General features: G+C 45.3%; 1 protein-coding gene across 17 annotated transcripts in view; it reads right to left on the bottom strand.

Annotated features, from left to right (window-relative positions):
* sox6 (SRY-box transcription factor 6) overlaps positions 1 to 25325 on the bottom strand; it is a 199772-nt gene that overhangs the window by 116141 nt on the left and 58306 nt on the right. For all 17 annotated transcript variants that reach the window (XM_045708398.2, XM_082969573.1, XM_082969572.1 and 14 more), the window contains 2 exons: positions 15811 to 16051; positions 11694 to 11904 (listed from right to left, as the gene is read on the bottom strand). In XM_045708398.2, coding sequence (XP_045564354.1) covers positions 11694 to 11904; positions 15811 to 16051 — 452 coding nt within the window. The remainder of the gene's footprint in view (positions 1 to 11693; positions 11905 to 15810; positions 16052 to 25325) is intronic.

Raw genomic sequence — 25325 nt, 5'->3', positions numbered from 1 at the left:
GCAAACTCAAAGTGTGCTGTCATGTGCCTTTCACTGAGGAGTGGCTTCCGTCTGGCCACTCTACCATAAAGGCCTGATTGGTGGAGTGCTGCAGAGATGGTTGTCCTCCTAAAAGGTTCTCCCATCTCCACAGAGGAACTCTAGAGCTCTGGCAGAGTGACCATCAGGTTCTTGGTCACCTCCCTGACCAAGGCCCTTCTCCCCCAATTGCTCAGTTAGGCTGGGTGGCCAGCTCTAGGAAGAGTCTTGGTGGTTCCAAACTTCTTCCATTTAAGAATGATGGAGGCCACTGTGTTCCGGAGCTTCAATGCTGCAGACATTTTTTGGTACCCCTCCTTCTGTGCCTCGACACAATCCTGTCTCGGAGATCTACGGACAATTCCGTCGACCTCATGGCTTGGTTTTTGCTCTGACATACACAGTCATCTGTGGGACCTTATAAGGTATCTTTTTTTAACTTTTATAAATTAGCAAACATTTCGGAAAAACTGTTTAACTTCGTCATTATGGGGTATTGTGTGTAGATTGCTGAGGATTTTTATTTATTTAATCCATTTTAGAATAAGGCTGTAACGTAACAAATGTGGAAAAAGTCAAGGGGTCTGAATACTTTCCGAAGGCACTGTAAATGTTAAAATAAAACTTTACTTTGTCTAATTAAGGGGAGACTATTTGCTATTGCAGTCTGTGACATTCTCAGTTTCTACCAAGCAGCAATTAAAGATGTTTATGAACCAGCTTTGTTTACTGGGATGTCAGAGTTCAGGATGTGCACACATTGCTCTGTGGACGGGGAGTGCAAAGGTCACTATTTTTAGATGACGACCTCTACACACACACACACACACACACACACACACACACACACACACACACATACACAACACACACACACACACACACACACACACACACACATACACAACACACACACACACACACACACACACACACACACACACACACACACTGCCTCAAACCGTCTGATATGTTTTAGCTAGGTACAGTGCCAAAATATTAAATTGGTTAAGTCTAAGCAGCAATGCATGTGCAAATGTTCTCATATGCAAGGGCTCAACCATTTTTTGTATTGAATATCTCTATCCTTGAGACCATATTCAATAGACATTTTTGATGCTAGGCCTGCCAGACCAGGGAGAATTAGGATGATGAAGTAACCATAGTACTTCAAAGGTTAAGAATTCCAATTTCTAGGAAGTCCCCTTCGCTGGCCCACAGCTAAACGTCTCAATGCACTATTGTTCCAAAATGGTTCTGCAACAATGGGAGCCGTATTTTCCTTTGAAACAAACATCCCCTTTCTCTGGGATACAGAGCCACACGGACTGAGACAAGCTGTGCAAGGATGGAAGAATTCAGATCTCATGTGAGGCTGAGCTCATTGCCCAGCCATGACTTTAACAAAAAGTTAACAACAGAAGTCTTACGGTAGCCGCCATGAAGCCAACTGGCACCCAGGAGAGAACTACAAACAGACAGGAAGAGTGAGAGAAAGAGTGAGAGAGAAGAGGGGAGGAGAAGAGGGGAGAAGAAGAGGGATGGAGAAAGTGGGGTGCCTCAACACACAAATCACTAATTGCAGCATTATGGTAAGTGGTACTGAGTTAAAGGAAAATGTCATTCCAGCCCAGCGATCATTAATTATAATCCAAAATCATAACTTTAACCTATCATTGGAACTTCATGACATGTAATGGATGCCAGGGTCTTAAACCATATTAACCACTCGGCCTCCGCAGGCTTAAAATGATATCGGGGGCAATCCCAACGAGAGATGGTGTTCGCCTAATAATTATAATCATCAGCACTCAAGCTTTGCAGCGCAATAAAACATGTTCCTCTCCGTTTCTTCTGACATTCTAATCTCATCTCTTGGCACATGTGAAATGTTATTGAACAGGGTGGGAGAGAAAGAGAGTGAGGGCGGACATTTGTTTTATCACAAGTGATTAAACAGTCTCTCTGTTCAAGAGGCAGACATCAAAGTGGAGTGTAAAATATTCATGCTCACTGTTAGGTGGAAAACAATGCAAATATGGTAATAGGCGTATCTGTGTAATCTGTCATGTCTGCCTGTACCGAGGCAGATTTGCTAGCTGGATGGCTGACGTACCATAGTCTTATAAACCAAGCATGCGATGTGCCCTGAAATCATTAGCAGGCCACAGGCCCCGTCTGTGCCCATGGTGTGGGTTACATTGACACTATTTTCATCCCCGGTCAGATGACACCAGCTCTTTTGTCCAGTTATGTGTGGAGAATGCCTGGGAACTCAACGCCAAGGCTTGGACAGTGATACTGGGCAGAGACTTTCCCAGTATAACCCCTCACACACACACACACACACACACACACACACACACACACACACACACACACACAGACACACACACACACACACACACACACACACACACACACACACACACACACACACACACACACACACACACACACACAACCCTGTTCTAGTGTCCTACTGTCCATCCAACTGGCCCTCATCCTCAAGTTTCCGCCTGTCCTGGCAGAAGCTCTGTTGTGCCCATATCTCCCCCCGACCCCCCACCTTCCATCTCCCCCACCCTCCAGGCTGATTACGTAAAGCCTGTCCATGTCGGTCCCTGTTCTGCATAAAGGAGTCTGCTACTTCCAGATCCACAGCTCCAGCACAATGACAGATTTTGGAGCATTAATGGGCTCTGCCTTAGCATTCTGCCCTCACTGTTGCATTCCAAATACTGAGGGGTCACATAAAACAGCCAGGTTATTAAAGCTGCTCAAAGTGTAGTCTCCAGTACATTCCTATTCTATACAAGCTGTTATTCTACTCTGTTTTGTCTTTTAGTCTGTTTAAAGTAACATGGAAATTCATAGAACAAAATACATAAATCTTCCATAGCTTCTCAATCATTTTTTAAATTAATCAATATTTTTTAGTATAATTGAGTCCCAATCCATTATGGTTGGCTGTACTATAGGTCTGGGCCAGAGCTCAGATCCAGCTGATGGGATGCACCTATGGGGAGTGTGTCTGAACACAAACAGGCCTCTGTAAGGCCCTGGCTGTGATTTGTCTCCCTAAGACACCCATTTCCTCCTATCAGGGGGTTCCTGTGCAGCCACTGGGCCAGCAACACAATGGAAGTGTTGTGCTCCTCAGGCGCAGGGGACAGAGTCAACAGCTGAATCCTGGGAAGATGGCTCCCGGAATGCTCTGCAGCAGTTGCTACTGTTGACTAATGGGAATATGAGAAGTGGGAAGGTGATCCCAACGCAGCGAAGAATGGCACACTGAAGAAGCAGCTGCTTGTTTTGTCATCTCAAAGGGGGAGAGCTCCACTTTAGACGGATTTAGCTGCAACCACCTATGCTGTTCTTGTTCTGTCAGGACTCCCCTGTCTCTCCTAACTCCTAGGAGGCAGTCGTGATGTGGTGTGTATGGGTTCTGTTTGGACTGCATACTAAATCCATCGTTCAGAGAAGGCAGGCTGGAGAGTGAGAGTGGAGCGTGCTCCCTGTGCACCACACTTAGCCATGTCATTTAGCTCTGGGCTCTGTTCACTAGCCTGGCAGCAGAGGAGGGAGAGATGCGGGAGGAGTTTTGGGGGTGATAGAGGAAGGGGAGGAGTAGCAGAGCTGGTATCTTTTGGTAAAAGTTCACATGTCAGGCTGGCAGGCTGCCCGCGGCGTACAGCCGAAAAATCTATTTAACGTCTGCTTCACAGGGTGACAAGAGGTTTGATTGGCAGAGTGCAGAGAGCAGCTTTTGATCATGTGTCCTAACAAGTGATTCCAGCTCATGTCTCTTCAGCCTGAACAGCTCCACATTACCTATTCAAACAAAAGTGACAGACCAGAGCACTGCTCCACAGGGCTGGCAGACCACGCCATGGGCCAAGAATGAACACAGGCACACACACATAGAGAGAGAGAGAGAGAGAGAGAGAGAGAGAGAGAGAGAGAGAGAGAGAGAACGGCACACACACACATACAGTGCATTCGGAAAGTATTCAGACCCGTTGACATTTTCCACATTTTGTTTACGTTACAGCCTTATTCTAAAATGGATAAAATCTTTTTTTCCCCCTCATCAATCTATACACAATACCCCATAATGACAAAACGGGTTTTAGAAATGTTTGCTAATTTATAAAAAATAAAAACCCTTTACTCAGTACTTTGTTGAAGCACCTTTGGCAGCGATTACAGCCTTGAGTCTTCTTGGGTATGACTCTACAAGCTTGGCACACCTGTATTTGGGGAATTTCTCCCATTCTTCTCTGCAGATCCTCTTAAGCTCTGTCAGGTTGGGGAGCATCACTGCACAGCTATTTTCAGGTCTCTCCAGAGATGTTCAATCAGGTTCATGTCCGGGCTCTGGTTGAGCCACTGAAGGACATTCAGAGACTTGTCCCAAAGCCACTCCTGCGTTGTCTTGGCTGTGTGAACCTTCGCCCCAGTCTGAGGTCCTGAGAGCTCTGGAGCAGGTTTTCATTAAGGATCTCTCTGTACTTTGCTCCGTTCATCTTTCCCTCGATCCTGACTAATCTCCCAGTCCCTGCCGCTGAAAAACATCCCCATAGCATATTCCTATCACCACCATGCTTCACCGTAGGGATGGTACCAGGTTAGGCCGGGCGGCCAGCTCTAGGAAGAGTCTTGGTGGTTCCAAACTTCTTCCATTTAAGAATGATGGAAGCCACTGTGTTCTTGGGGACCTTCAATGCTGCAGAAATGTTTTGGTACCTGTCCCCTCGACACAATCCTGTCTCTGAGCTCTATGGAAAATTATTTTAATCTCATGGCTTGGTTTTTGCCCCTACTATGCACTGTCAACTGTGGGACCTTATATAGACAGGTGTGTGCCTTTCCAAACCATGTCCAATCAATTGAATTTACCTCAGGTGTAAACAGTTGTAGAAACATCTCAAGGATGATCAGTAGAAACAGGATGCACCTGAGCTCAATTTCAAGTCTCATAGCAAATGGTCTGATTACCTATTTTATAAGGTATTTCAGTTTTATTTAATCATATTTTTTATTGTCACATGCGTTGAATACAACGGGTGTAGACTTTACCGTGAAATACTTGCTTACGAGCCGTTACCAAAGTAAAAGTTTAAAAAATTGAGTAAAAAGATATTTTTTTTAATTATAAAAATGTAAATAGTATCACAAGAGGAATAAAAAACACAAGAATGAAGCTATATGCAGGGAGTACCACACACACACACACACACACACACACACACACACACACACACACACACACACACACACACACACACACACACACACACACACACACACACACACACACACACACACACACACACACTCAGAGGGAGGCACAAACACAAAAACACTAAAATACTCAAACATACACAAATACAACAGCCACTGATCAAATATGTCACTTGTATCAATATAAGCAGGTTGTTGGAGTCAGAAAGACAGAAGAGAAGGACAATTATTAAAGGAGAAGACAAGAAGATGGAGCGCGAGTGGAAAGGATAGGAAGAGAGAAACTAGTGGTTGACTGATGTTTGGGGGACTGGGGAGAGTAGAGGAGAGCTAAGTGTTTGAAGCGCGCCTCAAAACCTGCAGGTTCACCTCGGCTAGCAGCCAACACATTAAAAAGGCGACTGGGTCTCCAGCCTCATTGCATATGCATCGAGTCAGAGGCTCACGCCACAGATCATTATAACAAAGATTCCTATTAATTAGGTGGGATTAAACAGAGCCAGACGACAGGGCAGCTGGGTAGAGGGGAGAGGGAACGAGAGAGAGAGCTTGTCCTACTATATTATTTCTTAAGCAAACCTTTAAGTGAATCGTAACAACACAACCAGATACTGTAGTCATGAATGAAAATGTCTTTCCACAAAAAATCCTGAGCTTGGCTAATAACAATGTATTACGCATATAGTTTCAAACGGTACAAATCACCTGTAGCCAATTTTACAGTGAGCTTCCATGGCTGAGACAGCAGGATTGGGGCAGAGACTGTGTTAGGACTAAGTCATGAGTTCATCAGTATTAATCAGGCCAAAAGCTTGAAGCTGATCCTATTCTCTTCCAAAGCTTTTCCCCATCCCTGAATCTCATCACACCCTGTCGTAATAGAGGATAATGACCCTGCCCTTCCTTAGCACACAATGCTGATTACAAACCCACACTCACACTGCAGCACTGCCACAGACACTGGCATAACACATAGCCCAGAGACGGATTACAACTACAAGCAGAGGGATGGAGGGAGAGAGAGAGAGAGAGAGAGAGAGAGAGAGAGAGAGAGAGAGAGAGAGAGAGAGAGAGAGCGAGAGCGAGATGGGGAGAGAGATATATACTGATTGGCATTACATACAGTATGACTGAGATTTAGAATCATACATTCAGATCACCCAACTAAACAGCACGATTTGACCGTTCATGTCACACAGTGGAGGTCATCTGCTCCTGACGTGTGTGATCTCTTTCATAATCCTTCTACCTCAGAGAGGAAGGCTGTGATTTGGTGAACTGTCCCTGTGGATGAAGGTGCTGTGGCTTCACACTGGTATGGTAATTAGTCAATAGGCCTTGCTGTGGTCCAGGTGCACTGCTAACCAACCACCCTTTCACATTAGCAACTGTTCATAGTGTCACAGGTCACCCAGGGTTGCATGTTACCCTCTGAGACAGGACCTCCAGCATGCACACCTGTTCCCAGGGGGTCAGGACATCCCAACTCAATGGGGAGCGACCTCTCCTTCTCACTTCTTCTCCACAGACAGACTAGAGTCATCACAGGAACACTGTGGGATACTGTGTACTGTTATACAGGCCAACCACCAGGTTGAACTGTAAAAGCAGTCCCGTTACATCAGAATACAGATGTTATGTACTGCAATCTCTAGTGCAACCTGAAATCTAAAAAGCCTTGTGTATTTTTTCCATAAGGGAACATAGACCTAGAACGTGTTTCAATATCCCAGGTCAGTGTTGGGGTTAGCCTTTAGCCTGCAGCCCTGCCACACTCCTGCCTGAAACATGGCATTCAGTCTCGCCGGCCTTTAAACATGGATTCAAATATAACAAGCTTTTAGCAGCAGCCAGAACTACTCCTGGCAATACGACACTGCTGGCTATAATGGCACAGGCAGAGGACTGTCGATGCCCAGGCAAAGAGAGGACGTTTGTGCGTGCATGCCTGTGTGTTGACATTCCCTGATGCAAGCAGCAAGTCTCTGTAACAGAGTACACTACAAAGAAGGAGACGAATATCTGACCGGCTTGAGTGCATCGCTTTCTGACATGCCTCCGTGCACAGAAATTGCATTGTGCTCGACAGGCCACCGATAAAGAATAAAAACATGTCTCGTCATGCCACTCAATGCACAATAGAAAGAGACATTAGGAATTCATTAACTGCACGCAAATCCAATCCAGAGCTGGTTGTGCTGGCAAGGATTCAACCTGCCTGTATAGAGCCCAAAGGAACAGGCTAAAACCTAAAACCTAACAAACACAACTATCACCTGTCCTTGTCTTGGGGACAACACAGTGTTGACTCCCTATGACCATTATTCATACTTTAGTGCATTATAGGAAGCTGGTCTAATTGTGGATCCAACCAAGGTCACCTTGGATCTTCATAATGGAGGCCATTTTTCTTTTTCCCTTAACACCTTATACTGACATTTTTAACTCTTGACAAGTGGTGTATGGAAAGCTCCCCATAAATAATGCATTTACAATACCTAGTAAATAAACATTGGGCACAATCGTTAGCCCTCCTGGCCACTGAGTCTAATAGAGCTTTTACAGCTAAGGTGGCTATTCAGCTTAATGCAGTCCTCACTGCTGGGAGGACATTTTCATTCATTAGCGCAGTCACAAGCACTTAGAGCACTTTAAGGACCAGTGACAGAGAGGACGGAGGAGGGGTGGGAGGGCGGTAGAGCCGATGAGTATGGCCACTGTGGCGGGTTCAGGCATGGAGCACTGAGATGGCAGCCCAGCTAGGCAAAGTTGCGGTCAACTTACGTCTGATTGGATTTGAGGGCAGCGAACCCTGACGACGATATACATTTAATCAACGTTTTGTTGGGGGACTGAAAAAGGCATGGCCGGCTGGCCGAAGGAGACTCACTCTGTCATCTTCTGTTAGGACTGCTCTCTGTCCCAGTCCACAGCTTTACCGTCGATATGGCCTCTGGACTAGCACAACGTCACACAATTATCTAAATGACACTTTCTGACTCATACATCATTGAATCTAAGAGGATATACAAAGTCCAGTTTAAACAACTTCAATGTTAATGGTGCCGTAACAAGTGTCTACATTGTAATAGGTGAAACAGAGAGGATTCTCATACCCTCTACCATTAAGGTCAGCAAGCTCAGTCTTGATCCATCATCACAATGAGATGAAATTCCTGACCAGGGACATAACAGGGAGGACTCAGTCAGAATAATGGCAGCAGATGGTGTCTAGCTCTGCTCTGAAGATTCCAGTGATCCAGACCAGTGGAGGGACTAAAGCAGGGTGGATTAGGAGGAACAGTTGTCTCCATGACAGCATACTGTAGCTTAGATAAGTGATATATTTAGCTCATCGCTGCTTTGTCTTACATTAGCCAGGTCATTAAGGCAACAAATGGCTCTCCAACCTTCTGGTGTGCCCGTAATGGGTTAATCCTGCCCTTTCAAGATGCTCACAGAGGCTCTCTATAAACACTGACATAGATTATGAACGGTAACAACAGTTACCCTCCTGCCCTACAGACAGTACTCTGTAATATCCCTTCTGATGTACAGTAATCACAGTCATCTCTACTGACGGAGTTGGTGTCAAGCGTCCACAAGGACACTGAATCTCTCCATTCCAGCAGCTTACAGACGACATATTGAACTTCGTGAGCCTCTTGTCTTGTTCTGTGTTCTCAGAAACGAATTTCCTCCAACAAGGGAGTTTATTTAGGTGGTGTTGATGCATGGCGCATGAGGCAGGGCCAGGCTCTTTTATTAACAGGAGATTAAAACAGCTGTACTGCACGTTGAAGCACTCTCTCCTCCCTGCGCTAACATACGGCCCTGGATTACCAGCTGCACTTGACCATTTAAATTACTGCAACAACCGGGCCTCAACAGCTGGGGCTCATTACCATAACGCCCGCCTTCGCCACAGAGGGCTCAGAGGAGCGCGCCCGCCGCGGAAAACAACCCCATCAGAAACCAGAGACACATGAGAGATGTCCTCTGTGCCGAGGGAAAGGTATCATCTCCGGAAAAGTCAAGGGTATGAAACTAACGATACCATTAAGACAACAGGGGAAGAAATACTAGTTAAGACACTGTTTTTACTATTAAACACATAAGCCAACATTATCATAAATAATGAATCTGAATAAATTATCGTAAATCTAATATCTAATATTGCTAAAAATCTAATGTTGTTATTAGGAATATTAGAAATTGGGATGGAGATTGCTATCTACTGAATAATCCAGGATAGTTGATATTGTGCAAAGACCACCAAACAAACACTTTATAAAAAGAAAGCGACAAATTATTTTTAAACAAATGGACTTCTAATTTATTCGTGTGATGTAGTGCTTAAGCTAAGAGTTCCCCAGACGCTGAATGAGACACCAGCGTTCCCAGGGGGCTCCAAGTCTGATTGAATACTACACTATACTACCAATGTCGTGCTAATTAAGAATGGGGGAAATGTTGTAGCCGCTCTTTCAAACATTTGTTTTTCCTCTGTGCGTTCTTCTTACAGTCTGCAGTCTGGGGGAGAGAGTTGGGGGGGTGACAGAAAGTTCTGTGGGGTACTGTGAGATACCATATAGGACTAGGGAGTGGAGGGTTACCATAGGGTGACAGAAGGTTCTGTGGGGTACTGTGAGATACCATATAGGACTAGGGATTGGAGGGTTACCATAGGGTGAAAGAAGGTTCTGTGGGGTACTGTGAGATACCATATAGGACTAGAGAGTGGAGGGTTACCATAGGGTGACAGAAGGTTCTGTGGGGTACTGTGAGATACCATATAGGACTAGGGATTGGAGGGTTACCATAGGGTGACAGAAGGTTCTGTGGGGTACTGTGAGATACCATATAGGACTAGAGAGTGGAGGGTTACCATAGGGTGACAGAAGGTTCTGTGGGGTACTGTGAGATACCATATAGGACTAGGGAGTGGAGGGTTACCATAGGGTGACAGAAGGTTCTGTGGGGTACTGTGAGATACCATATAGGACTAGGGAGTGGAGGGTTACCATAGGGTGACAGAAGGTTCTGTGGGGTACTGTGAGATACCATATAGGACTAGGGAGTGGAGGGTTACCATAGGGTGACATATAGTTCTGTGGGGTACTGTGAGATACCATATAGGACTAGGGAGTGGTGGGTTACCATAGGGTGACATATAGTTCTGTGCGGTACTGTGAGATACCATATAGGACTAGGGAGTGGAGGGTTACCATAGGGTGACATATAGTTCTGTTGGGTACTGTGAGATACCATATAGGACTAGGGAGTGGAGGGTTACCATAGGGTGACAGAAGGTTCTGTGGGGTAGTGTGAGATACCATATAGGACTAGGGATTGGAGGGTTACCATAGGGTGAAAGAAGGTTCTGTGGGGTACTGTGAGATACCATATAGGACTAGGGAGTGGTGGGTTACCATAGGGTGACATATAGTTCTGTTGGGTACTGTGAGATACCATATAGGACTAGGGAGTGGAGGGTTACCATAGGGTGACAGAAGGTTCTGTGGGGTACTGTGAGATACCATATAGGACTAGGGAGTGGTGGGTTACCATAGGGTGACATATAGTTCTGTTGGGTACTGTGAGATACCATATTGGACTAGGGAGTGGAGGGTTACCATAGGGTGACAGAAGGTTCTGTGGGGTACTGTGAGATACCATATAGGACTAGGGAGTGGTGGGTTACCATAGGGTGACATATAGTTCTGTTGGGTACTGTGAGATACCATATAGGACTAGGGAGTGGAGGGTTACCATAAGGTGACATATAGTTCTATTAAGTGCATTTGATATGTGAGGACATTTGGAAAATGAGGTACTATATGGTACAGTAAACTGAATGAATGAAATTGGCACATGCATCCCTGTTAATAGCCAGGACTCATTTTGTCTGTAGGTGCAGTTGACTTGAATGCTGCCCTTAGTGAAGAGCTTTCTGTGTTGAAGAATAAAAAGGTAATGTTCCTGGCATCAGGTCGGTGGCATGTGTTTTACGGCCTGACAGTTTGCCTTGGCAGTGGGGGGAGACCACACTTAAGCTGAGGTGTAGTGCCACCCACTCTTTGTCACTGTGGAAAGGGTTCAGAACAAACTGGAAACACAGTCACGTCAGTCCTCCCAGCCTCTGTTTGGGTATATCTGGGTGTGTGTGTGTGTGTGTGTGTGTGTGTGTGTGTGTGTGTGTGTGTGTGTGTGTGTGTGTGTGTGTGTGTGTGTGTGTGTGTGTGTGTGTGTGTGTGTGTGTTTAATTAAAAGAGAGAGTGAGTGGGAAAGAAAAAACTAAAATGAAAAAGAAAGAGAGAGGGAGGGAGAGGAAAAGTTTGAAGCCATTTGAAAAAGGAAGCATTCATACACACTCCCTCACTCACACACACATATGTACGCATACACACAGGTACTTAGTGTCCTACCATCTTGCTCTGTCTTTGTCATCTCCTCCAGCTTCTTCTGCTTCAGTGTGTCCACCACATCGGCCAAGCTTCCTTTGCGGCGCTCCGGCGTTCCGAACGCAGATCCGCTCAGCAGGTCGCCGCGCTCCCGGGCCCCCTCCTCAGGCTTGTGTGGGGAGGTTGAGTTATTCCGGAAGGAGTACAGGGAACATACTTTATTGCTGTCAGATTCCTGTAAGAAAACAGCAGTTGGGAGGGGATGGGGAAAGAGAAAGGGGGTTGGATATAATCATTAGTATTTCCCTGTGTATTCTCTCTGTTTCTGAGTTTTATCGGCTGTTGACAGTTGATGTAGTCAAATGCAGTGATTGCTAGTTCTTTGGTGGCCCAGGGCGATTTGGCCATATCAAATGACTCCTCTCTGGCTTTCACACAACAACAGCTTCTATCAAATGATATCTGGCAAGTGAAAATAGTGTAGTGAAATGATGAAGGACACTTTCAGAGGGCATAGCCATAATGTGTGTGTGTGTGTGTGTGTGTGTGTGTGTGTGTGTGTGTGTGTGTGTGTGTGTGTGTGTGTGTGTGTGTGTGTGTGTGTGTGTGTGTGTGTGTGTGTGTGTGTGCGCGCTCAGGCACTACTTTACCTCCGGAGAAACTACACAGAGAAACCTCCCAACTATAATTTCTTAAATTGCGTTTGAGTGTACATTTGTGTTGGGGTGAGTGCTGTGTAATTTGTTCATTTTTGAGCGGAGGCCTATTCTCAGCTGAGTGCTGCGGGCCATCGTAAATCTGTGTCCTGTCTCAGGCTGTTGTTGTTTTTCAGTCCCACCTGTGTGTGGTTTAGTATTTAACTAAGGGTCCTGTCTGAGAGTGATGGCTGGGTGCTCTCTGTACACGGAAAAGGAGCAGGAGGAGAATGAGAGAGAGAGAGAGAGAGAGAGAGAGAGAGAGAGAGAGAGAGAGAGAGAGAGAGAGAGAGAGAACTTGGGTCATGGCTTCTCAGACACAAGGCTGTTTTAATTATGGCTTGCAGAGTGAGGAGACAACAGGTAATTCTGCTGTCAAGAGTTGAACCCTTTCACATCTGCTCTGTGTGTCATGTATAACACTACCTGATCTGACATTTAACAACAAAACAACACAATACCTTCAACACACACATAAAGGAGGAAGCCATTCTACTGAAGGACACACAGATAACGGTGAAAGTGAACAACCCAAGAAGAAAGGAACATCAAGAAGGTTGAACGATGTTGAGAAGTGTGTGGGATCTGCTGATATTCCCAAAGAACATGGAGTAATGTACACTACACTGGGCATTCCTGTTGCAATCTTTTATCCAAGCTTAATATCCTCAGACAGGCAGAGGAGTCAGAGAGGTGGTTCGGTTCAGTACCAGGGCCCGGGGTGGAGCGGCAAGGTCTACACCCAGCGCTGGGCGGGCAGGATGGGGGTGATTATGCAGGGGTGGCTGTGGCTGTGCCAGGGCCAGTGGAGGGTGCTTGTGGGGAGTGGAGCGGCGCTGGGTTAATCAGCTGGCGCAGGTTCAGGGCACAGCCCACACAGACGCATGGCACAGCAGTGGAGTCAGGTAATCAGCAAAGGCAACACTTTCAGCCTTCTCGCCGTCTGCCTCTCTCCCCCCTCTCTCTCTCCCTGTCAATCCCTCCTTCTCCCCTCTCACACTCCCTCTCCCATGCGCCATCTGTACCAAGTCAACTTGAGCTGACGGGATCTCGACACTTCACTTTTCCAATTTCAATGTTTACAATTTAATGTTAAAAAGTAATTGTCACGCAGGGCCAAGGCCATGGCAATCCATAGCCAACTGTGATGTGATAATGGTGGGGGAAAATGAATGTTGCTAGCTTTGAAGTACATTTGTGTTCATATTTTTATAATTAACCTCCAGACTTGTCATGGCCCCATGTTCTAGCCCTCCTTCCTTGACCTCATGTCGCTCCTCAGTACGAAATCACAGCCTGCCACCACCATCCATCTGATAGACTGTACTGAGACTAGAGGCTTGATACAACCCTTCAATTCACAAGGTCTCCACCATGTCTCGCTGTATTTTCTGTTCAACGCAGAACAATCAACCAAAACAAGAACATTTTACAGCTGACTTACACAGCTGTCTTACAGGAAAGGTTTTTAATGTACAATAAAGGATTTATTGGGACAACAGATGTTATATATATATTGGCTGGTTTTTCTCAAGTTAAAAAGGCAGCAAAAACTTTAGTTTTTCATATCTGGATAAAATAATAATAATTGAAGTAATGATAAACTGAAAAGGATTTGACATTATGCAAACTAAATGCAAGCATTTCCTCCCTCAGATCCAAAATGAATAGAATGAACTTTCATACGGATCCTTTCATTCTATCAAGAGGCTGTCGAGTGATTGCAGTGAGTAACAGGAGACAATGCACAAAACATTCTTTCAAATGCCATTCTAATTACCTTCATCACTAACGGCCCTGTGATCCAATTAGAGCCTGTCAGAAGAGCGGACCACCTGAGCAATCTCCTGACTGTCATTTACATACTGGACGACAAGAACAGGGTCTCCAGACCGCCCAGCATCCTTAGAAAACAAGCCGGGACAAAGGGGCTGGGACGGGGCTGGGGTGGGATGTGGGTGGGCAGCGACTCTCTCCCAGCAGCCACTGCAGTGTGGAGGGGTGGCCCCTGGAAGGCTACTTCAGAGCCCCTCTGGGTCTCTTTACTGCAGGCCCGTCTGTCACAAACAGCCACCTGCCTCCCAGGCTACAGCCCACAAGTGCCTCTGCTCTTCTCTCCTCCACACACATCAAAGCAGCTCCACAGATTGTCTGGGGCCTGCTGCAGATGTACACAACAACACATATTGTGGGAGATGTTTATTTGATGACAAATAGGATGCAGCCTGAAGAAGAAGCGTAGCAACATTCCATTCTGTCTTAATTTGTCATACTGTGGTATTGAATTTTTATTGGGATGCTGTGTAGTGTACTACACGTTTTACTGTTGATATCACTGGGCCTGTTCAGCCTAATAATAACCTGTAGTTGATTATAGTTGGTTTGGTGCTGCCTATCTGAGGGTCCCAGGATCCCTACGGCTTCACAGTATTAGAGACAGTACCCATGGCTGGGAGGAGGAGGGAGAGGCATGTGAAGAGTTCCCTTTTACAAGCACAGAACAATGGGTGGCTGTTGAGCCTGTATCTTGGCCCCAGTGCATCCTGGTCCAGAGAGAGCCTCTAGTGAGGGAGTCAGGCGGCTGGGGGTCTGAGGGGCCTGGGCAGGACCTCTAGAACAGATACCCTCTCAGAGACTTTGTTCCACTGTCGTATTGTCTCCCTATTTATAGTTTCAGCAAATCTGTGTGTGACGCTAAAATGCAACTCAATACATTGTTGTGCTCTTCTTTTAGAGTGGGGAGGATCTCAAGACACTCATGAGAGCTTAGACTTCAAAGACAAGTGCTTGGCAGAACGCATGGTCTTAAGTCTTCATTGAAATTGTTCCGAGGGCTCTGTTGTGACCGTGTCCTTGTGGAAGAAATTCCTCTCTGCTAGGGCATAGTGACAAGACAGTTTTGTGTGTGTGTGTGTGTGTGTGTGTGTGTGTGTGTGTGTGTGTGTGTGTGTGTGTGTGTGTGTGTGTGTGTGTGTGTGTGTGTGTGTGTCAGGCTTACTCACACTCAGAGGCTAGACAGTGGTGAAAGTCATTAATGGTGAAGGTCACCAACGGAAAATACAGAACATTGTCTGGAATCTACTTCACCCCTGACAACGTTGGAAAACAGACTGCTGTTGTACAGAGACAATAATACGGTACCCTCTGAAACCTTCTGATGGCTTGCCTGTCACCTACAGTAAATAGTGAATGGTACACTGAGTCATTACAGTAGACAGTGAGTATTACAGCAGTAAGGCAGCTAGCTATAGACCCTATATCAGATCGATCCACAAAAAAACTGCTAAGACATATTACTCTTCTTTCTTTGAGATGTATGTTTTCTAGGAATTACAAGATGTATCAATGATTCCTCACTCCTACTTATATTATTTCCCTATTTTTTAGCAAATGTAATATGTCTATTAGTCAAGTGGTCTACTGGTCTACAGGGTGGTGTCTCTCACCATGCGCTGCTGGGCTGACACCATGCTGTCCCAGTCACTCTCTGGAGGGACACTGCTGAGGGGCTGCAGTTCGTCCATGGAGCCCTTGCTGTGGAGCAGGCTGTGCAGGGGCAGCTGGGGCGTCCCGTGGGCCTCGGCACTCTCCTCCTTATCCCAGGACAGGTGGTCCTGACTCATGGCTTCCTCCCCATCGGCGACGGAGGCAAACGGAGAGGTGGCTTGCTTGGAAGACATTATTCTGCTGTGGAAGAGAGAAAGAGAATAGGACAACCGTCAGAAAACTTCAAAGACACGTAGTTAAACTTCAGACAGTTTTATGACACCGGGACGATGTCAAAACGTATTTACGACAGGTATGCTGGATGTTTCACCATCCTCACATCAACCTACACCTGTTGGTGCCCTGAAAAACAATGTTGGACCTGAGTCAAAGTTGGAGAGATCGTATCAATGGTCATGTGGCCTGCTGAGGAGGTGTGAGAGCAGGCCATGGGGCTCCTCCTAATCCTTTGTTTAATGTAAATGGTGGAGATGAGGCTGGAGCGGTGCCTGTGTCTGGGCCAGGCCCAACACTCCCTCCCTCCACCCAGCCAATGATTAGGCTGCTAAGAGGGTTACTATACCACATAACACGCTCTCATTGAAGCTCTAACACAGCCCCAGATAGTGGCCCAGTCAAGCCCCAGTCAATAATGACCCTAGATAAAGGTAAACATGACAACCCTACTCTCTATCGCTCCAAATTCAGATAATGCCTTAAACCGCTTTTGTTTATGATAAACAATTATAAGGAGATGACGAGTCAAAGTAATGTGCTTGTCCTCTTCTTAATTAACAGAAGAGCCTTAATTGATTGAATTGAACAGTTGACAGAACGATCCTGCCACCAAACACAACACCAACCCCAAGCTGCTTCCTTTTTACTTCCACTCTCCAAATTAGCAAACGATTAACTTTTCAGTGTTACACTATTTCTCCAGGTCAATAAATCCTACTTAAGCAGCTTGGAAATCAGATCCTGGCAGTGGAAGACAGAATTTACAAATCTGTCACACGCTTTCATGAATATTACAGTGAAGAGTGCACTTGACATATCAGGTGCAAAGAAAACAAATGTTAACAGTGTTAAAAAAAAAATTGTAGCTCAACATTTCCCCTCATAGAATTTTACAGCTAATTTAGCCTCTTCTTACAATTAATAATGCCACCCTCATGCTGTGACCTACAATTACTGAAATTAATACTATGCCAGAAAATTTGAATTATGCTATTGGTATTAATGAGATAATAATATGGCATACCTACTGATCTGAAGTGGGGAAAAGGAGCTAGTCCATATTTACTGGTAATTTTATTTTCCCCATGCCCCTGATCTGCCTCATGCTAAGCTGCTGGGTATTTAACAATGAAAACAGCATGTGAGCCTCAAGTCTAGGTCTCATCTCTGCTGTAGCATCTTCTATGCCAGGGAAAGGCAGGGATGGGCAGGGGAAGACAGGGAGAGACAGGGAGGGGAGCTCAAGGTGTGAGAAATTTGGCCCATTCTCCTCAGGGTCACTGTGACGGAGGTTTAGCCACCCCATTAGCTAGGCTATGGGCTGGAGGAAGGAGACAGAGAGGTGGGTATTCTAGGTCAAGGGCTGTGGTGTGATCGTGTCCTTGTGTTGCCTGCTGGGAGGACCATGAGACAGACAGACAGACTCCACCGTACCTCACCAGACTCTGCCAAATGTATGGCATGGGGTTCACAGAGGGCTCAAAACAAATTTGACACAGGGAGAGATTAACACACAGTTTGGTGTTAGAATAATCTGATCAAGAGTCAAGGTGCTTCCACACTCCCCGTACGTGAGGATTGTGCACATCGCATGCCGCTGTTAGGCCCGACAGCGCTCAGCAGCCTCAGCTCCACTAAAGAATGACTAGTTCACTTGAAGCCGTGCCATCCTTTTACACACAGCGCTGAACAGCAGAGCAGACTGGCACTCTCAATGTGAATTGTTAAATACAGTTCATTAACTGAGTTCAGAGACAGCATATTACTGTATTTCACAAGGCATTACAATAAAGAGTGTTGAAAACACATATACGTATTAGGACATCCAAGTCTTACAGGCTGGCAGGCACACACACGCACACCTAAACACATATACCTAAACACACACACACCTAAACACATATACCTAAACACATACACCTAAACACACACACACACCTAAACACATACACCTAAACACACACACACCCTAAACACATATACCTAAACACACACACACCTAAACACACACACACCTAAACACATATACCTAAACACACACACACCTAAACACATATACCTAAACACATACACCTAAACACACACACACACCTAAACACATACACCTAAACACACACACACACCTAAACACACACACACCTAAACACATACACCTAAACACACACACACCTAAACACATATACCTAAACACACACACACCTAAACACACACACACCTAAACACATACACCTAAACACACACACACCTAAACACACACACACCTAAACACACACACACACACACACACGCACACCTAAACACATACACCTAAACACACACACACCTAAACACATATACCTAAACACACACACACCTAAACACACACACACCTAAACACACACACACACCTAAACACACACACACACGCACACCTAAACACATACACCTAAACACACACACACCTAAACACACACACACCTAAACACATACACCTAAACACACACACACACACCTAAACACATACACCTAAACACACACACACACACCTAAACACACACACACACGCACACCTAAACACATACACCTAAACACACACACACCTAAACACACACACACCTAAACACACACACACACGCACACCTAAACACATACACCTAAACACACACACACCTAAACACACACACACACCTAAACACACACACACACACACACACACACACACACACACACACACACACCTAAACACACACACCTAAACACACACACACACACACACACACACACACACACACACACACACACACACACACACACACACAGAGGCACGTAGTTATAGATCAGTATTTTTGGTGGTGGTTAGGGTGAAAATGGGAAAATGGCAGGCCACGTTAATCACCCAGGCCCCAGCAGCTGTGTCAACAGGGCCAGTCTGTCAGGTACCGTAGTGCTGGGAGGAAGGAGCCTCACTCTCTCTCAGACCGGCCTGTGTTGTCTTCTGTTTTCTCTAGAGAGACCCAGCTCTCAATTTTAATCAGACAATAAATTGTTTCCTGTAATTATATGACAACTTATTCTCAACTGGCCTACCTGGTTAAATAAAGGTGAAATAAAATAAATAAAAATATCAAATAGAAAATGGTCTCGAAATTGAGTGTTAATTGGAAATCTAAATTCGGAGCAAAGTTCAGAACTTTAATGTTGAGAGTGATGGTGTGCTGTGAGGAAGATGGGGGTGGAGAGAGGTTTGAGAAGGGGGAGGGGGGAGGGGGGAGGGGGGGGGGGGGCTCGAGTTAGGAGATTCCGCCACATTTTTTATTCATGCATCCAAAAAGCCCGGGCCTCATAGCACAACAAGCTCCCGTCTTCAATGGAGTGCGAGAGTGAAACAAAGCACTTCTTTTGTATGACACAGTAAATCAAGTGGTATTATTTTACCACTAAAATATTCAGTCTCTCAGGCACTTTTACCCGGTGTCCAGCCATCAGTCAAGCTGCTGAGGCGTGAGAGAGACAGAGTGAACAGGGCTGACTCCATCCTCCTGTAACATGTGTCTACAGCAATCTTGTTAGAAAATGCAACAGATCTGCGGCAGGCTCCGTAACAGTATTTGTCAGTGGGTTAATAATTTATTAGCAGAGCTGGGAGGGCTGCGCTCAGCTAAAGAGAGCACAGAGCAAGGGTGCCCCACCCCCCAATCTCTCAGAGGCCCTATACAATACCAGCTCTCATTATTGAAGGGAGAGAGAAGGGGGGATATTGCAATAAGTCTCACAAAATGTCAGAGGGCAACAATATGTACATTATATAGTCCCCAAAGCCTATGCTGGAATATAATGGTACACAACGTGAGTGTTTGATTCCAGAATTGTTTGAATTAAACAATAAAACATAAGGTGTTTTATAGAGTAGGAGAGAAGCTGGGGTCCAGGTCGACAGTGGTGATTGTGAAACATTGAATAACAGAGTATCCAAGGTGAGACACATAAAAAATGCTCAACAAAACAACCCGTTTATACATTGCATTCTAACTACACTGCATTCTGCACTGCTGCTATTCCTTTCCTCTTATCAATAATGTTATGTGTTTCTCTAGTAATCAAGCCCAATATGTGCCTTTGTGTACATTGAGCAGTGAGAATATGGCAAACTGAAGAAGCCTCTCTGGCGTGAATTCTTGACAAGCCGTCTCCCCTCATGCTTAATGACACAATAACAATGGACAGCTAACAAACCAAACGAATCAATAAGAGCATGACATGTTGCCTGCCTTCTCCCAGACAAAGCCCCAGTGACTTTGCAGAGGAAAGAAAGAGGAAAATGTGAAAGAGAGAAAGGGTCTATATATAGCTGACAATACTGCCCACATTTAAAGGATTAGGAGTGAAGGCTCATATGGCCTGGAATGCTTTGAGTCATGAATTGTTGCCACTGATAATGTTTCATCACGCGACAACCTCTGTTTAATTGGTTAGCATTAGAGGACCCCAGGTCTTATGACTGGCCCGTGTGTCTGCGGCTATCGCATTTCCTCCTCTATCGTGACAAGCTCTGACTTTCAGCCCGCTGTCGCTGCTCTTTCACACTGCTGACCTTTTATAGACAATGGTGATAAGTAACTCCACACCAGCCCCTCTCCCCCTTCGCCCATCGCCTGCCTCGCGCCCCACAACCCCCACACCTCTTCCCTCTTCTCCCAGCCTTAATCACAGGTCACTTCAGCAGAAAAATATTAGCCCCCTTACCCTCAGACACCACCACCCATTTTTTGGGGGGGGGGGGATAATGAAATAAGTCGTTAAAACAAAAGGACCATTGTTTGAGGACATAGCGATGGGAAAGCTGGATATGGCAAAAAGCTGCTTTATGACCGAGCTTCAAGTTTCCATGGGTAACGACGCGCAGGCATACACACACACACAAACAGACACACACACACCAAAATGCAGAAAATAAATGGTATAAATGATAATGATTTGGGGAAATATTCCTTAATGGAATCTTTTGACTTTCTCTAAAGAAAAATCGAAAGTTATTTGAAAATAAAAGGAATTTCAACAGAAACTGAAATTTGGGTGAACATCTAAAAAGCATGATGTCTTTAGACAACATCGACTGGAACAAAGATATTAGGTCAAATATTAACATTACACCATACTAACAATGGAAAACTAAAAATGCAAATACGAGCAGTTATCACAGGCCAGCACAAGAACCATTTGGTGCACCTAATGAAATATCATTGTAGGGGAGTAAATGCATTACACACCATGCTGGTGAAGGCACTGTGAGAACATGGTCAGAGCAACACCGTCTACACAAAGAAGATACAGGCTTTACTCCAGAGCACAAGTCAGGGCTCACCCACATAGTGGGAGAGAGAAAGAGTTTATATAAGTTCTAGTATTCAATTTAGTTTAAGCAATCTACAATACATTAAAAAACTCATTTGAGGACTGAAGGCCATATTTCCTAACATTTGAAAATATCTTTTGAATTTCCTTTCAATAGACACTCAATATTGTCTATATTTTACAGATGGATAGAGCCAGGCTCATATGAGTCTGAGACTGGCTGTACAACGTACAAAGGGAAAAACTCTGTCTTCCTGTAGAGGTCTTTGTAACCTCCTATTTCCCCCACTGTTGTCCCAGGTGACATAGCAGGGATCCACAGGGTCTTCCCCTGGCATAATAACATGTTGCTACCTGACAGCTCCCAGCTGGAAAATTACTGACACACTCACTGCCGTTTAGCACAATTAAATGATCGCCTTCCGTTGTGACTGTGTTTTAGATGAACCTGGCACCCCATACATAAACATATAATAATGATTCAGCTTCTACCACTCTCTTTCACTCTCTATTTAAAGTGCACACACACACACACACACACACACACACACACACACACACACACACACACACACACACACACACACACACACACACACACACACACACACACACACTTCCACAGCAGCTAACATTACCTATGAGACCCAGTAAACGAAAAATCGATGGAGAGGAAGTCCATACTTCCTAATGTAAATTCTAAAACGGTTGCAATATTTGAAGATAAACTCATCTACTGTATGAGGATGATGAGATGAGTTCACATGTTTTTTTTTAAGTCTATTTCACAGTTTATTTATGATAATCAGATTTATTTTACATGATTTAGATTTTATGGATTCTACAAACGAATGGCTCTGCTAGAGATTATAGCTTTTTTTGGAAAGAAAATATATAGACATGTTCAAATTAAAAGTTAAAATGAACGTCTCACTTTCATGATATCTATTTCAGACAATAATCTAAAAATATAAACCAAGGAGAAAAATTCAAGTGGACAAAGTAATTATGGGTAATGATATAAAAATATTGCAAATGGCTGGGGAAATACATACACCTTAACAACGTAGCTGGAGAGAGTTGTTCCTCTATAAATGTTGACCTTCCCCCTTCAAAAAGTCAACTCAATTACACAAGCACTTCATCCCCACTTCACTCACTCTCCTGATGCTTTCTCTATTAGAAACCACCGTAGTTACTCCGTCTAAAACCCACACTCAAAAAGACAGCCACCCAGAGCAAATTAAGCAAGCCTCCTCAAGTGCACACTTTAGATATAGAGCACAGCATCCATAATTACTTTGCACAGTAAATTATTTGCAATAATATCCTGTTGGAGGAGCCGTCTTCCGTCTCACTTTAAACACTTGTGCAGCTAGATTAGTTAGACAGCCTGGTTGGTGTCCTGCCCCCCCTTGCTAGCTGCTAGGCAGAGCCTGACAACAGAGTCTGATGCAGGTGTGAGAGCGCTGAAGTGGCTCTGTCTGTCTGTCTGTCTGTCTGTCTGTCTGTCTGTCTGTCTGTCTGTCTGTCTGTCTGTCTGTCTGTCTGTCTGTCTGTCTGTCTGTCTGTCTGTCTGTCTGTCTGTCTGTCTGTCTGTCTGTCTGTCTGTCTGTCTGTCTGTCTGTCTGTCTGTCTACCCAGTGAGGGTCGAGGAGCACACACTTACAAACTGAGCCGCTCGTCTCCACCGATGGCCCCCTCCGCCACTGGCCCTGCTCCTCCCGATCCAAGAGAGACAACTTCAGCGCTGGATGGCATAACACCTCCTCAGTGCACCAGGAGCCAGAGGGGTACACACACTCACACAGACACACACTTTCTCTCTCTCTCTCTCTCTCTCTCTCTCTCTCTCTCTCTCTCTCTCTCTCTCTCTCACACATTCACAATCGCACACACCCACAAACACTCGCTGACAGGCCAAGCGTCCAGTGCAGTACTTTTCCCATCTGTTCCACAGTACTCTGTCTCAGAAGGCATCCACGAGGAGAAGTAGAGGACAGAACTAGAGGACAGAAGTAGAGGACAGAACTAGAGGACAGGACTAGAGGACAGAACTAGAGGACAGAACTAGAGGACAGAACTAGAGGAGCAGCACACATAGGAGCAGCACCCACAATAAAGAACAGCACCAGAACTACTGCACCACCTCAGCACTACCACTCTCTCGTCCAGCCAGGAGTCTGGCGCTAAAGAGATTGAGAGGAAAGAAAATCTACTTGTTTTTTCCTTCCCTCTCTTTCTCTGTCTCTCTCTTACACTCCCCCGCTCTCTCTCTCTCTAAACGTGTAGAGGTCTGGGCCTTCTGGGTGATGCAGTTCCCAAAGTGCCTTCTGTCACTGCCACTGCAGTTAAGCAAACTTTACAGCCAGTCAAGCCATCAACCAACACAGGCTATTCGCTGAGCAACAGTGGAGCTTTGTGGCTCCCCTCCCAGTTGACAGTAAGTTATGAGCCCTTTGTGAGTGCAGGGGAAGGAAAACAGAGATCGGAATTTGGCAGGAACATAATAATACAGAATTCTCCTGTCTGTGGAACCTGAAGTTTTCATGGAAACAATCAAGCATTGTTGGGGTAAAGAAAAGCGACTGACAGATGAAATATAGTGGGGGGCCCTTTTAGGAAAACAGTCAACAAAGCCCCATTCAGGCCAGGTCCTTTCTGTCATTTATAAAGATAACTTCTATGCACTTGAGAGTTTAGAGCAAAGAGTTCAGATTGAACAAACCAAGTGTAACATCTCCCACAGTCCACAGTGCAGAGAGCTGTGGAGAGGGCTGGGGGTGCCAAACAAGTAGGCTGGGGGGCTGCCAGGCATCACAAGGTTCCTAGAGATACACAATGAGTATATAGGGGACGGGGGGGAGGAGAGAAGAGAAGGGGGAGAGGAGAGAAAAGGGGCCCCTGAAAAAACGCAGAGAGCCGCGCCAAAAGAGCAGGAACAATGGCTAATTATGAAGGAGTAATTTTGCAGGGGGACAGAAAAAGAGAGGGACAGTGGAGACACAGAATGGATTATGAAAGGAGGGGGGGTATTCTTCTGCATGGCAGGAGAACTGTGAGCCTCAGTCTTTGGCCTGCTCCTTATGAGGTCATCATTGGCAGCCATTGCCCAGAAAAGTTTGGTTGGTACAACTGCCGTTTGGACATCTGGAATGTCGGCACACAGTGGCCTGCTTTCTCCGCAACTATCCTGATTCTTTTCTTTTCCAAAAATAGGACGCTTCGCCAGCGCTGGTCACTCAAATTGGAAAATTTACAACGTCTAATGAAAAGAATAGCAGTTTTGTTCTCTTTCATTCTCATCTCATAAATGGGAATGAGGAAATTACCTACAACGCTGCTTTGATTAAGCGGCTCTATTCTAGGGATTGGCTGGACAACAGCTCATTAGTTACAGTTAGTCCCACCCCTAATTCTTTGGGGATTTGTTTTCTTTCATTCTTTCTTTCTCTGTCTTTCTCTCACTCACTCATGAATTGAAAGAATTCATTGGGCGCGCAAACAAGGCACACAAATGTGTCCACCTTTGTCACTCTAGACGTTTTTCTCTATCTTAGTGCCTTGTATGTTCTCTGAGGAACGGAGGGAGGTTGAGAAACTGATGCCTGGGATAAAGGGAGGGAGGGAGGGAGCTACGGAGGGAGGGAAAGGGCCATATTCTGAGAGTGGCAACGTTTCATGTGACACGTCAATCGGAAAATCAAAACAGGGGTAGTTCATTTGCTCCACCCAGATGAGACCATGTAGAAGGAACTGATGAATAGAGGTCAGGCAGGCCACACCTCACAGACATTGATTGCCGATTTAAACCACTGAAACAAATTCATTTGCCCTTGTTGAATAGAAAGCATGGTCAACAGTGTGTAACGCTGTGACAGGTCGGACGGGAGGGCCGAATCAAAGT

Source organism: Salmo salar, chromosome 26, assembly GCF_965601325.2.
Source record: "Salmo salar chromosome 26, fSalSal1, whole genome shotgun sequence".
Taxonomy (NCBI): Eukaryota; Metazoa; Chordata; class Actinopteri; order Salmoniformes; family Salmonidae; genus Salmo; species Salmo salar.
This window is presented reverse-complemented; position numbering and strand designations above follow the sequence as displayed.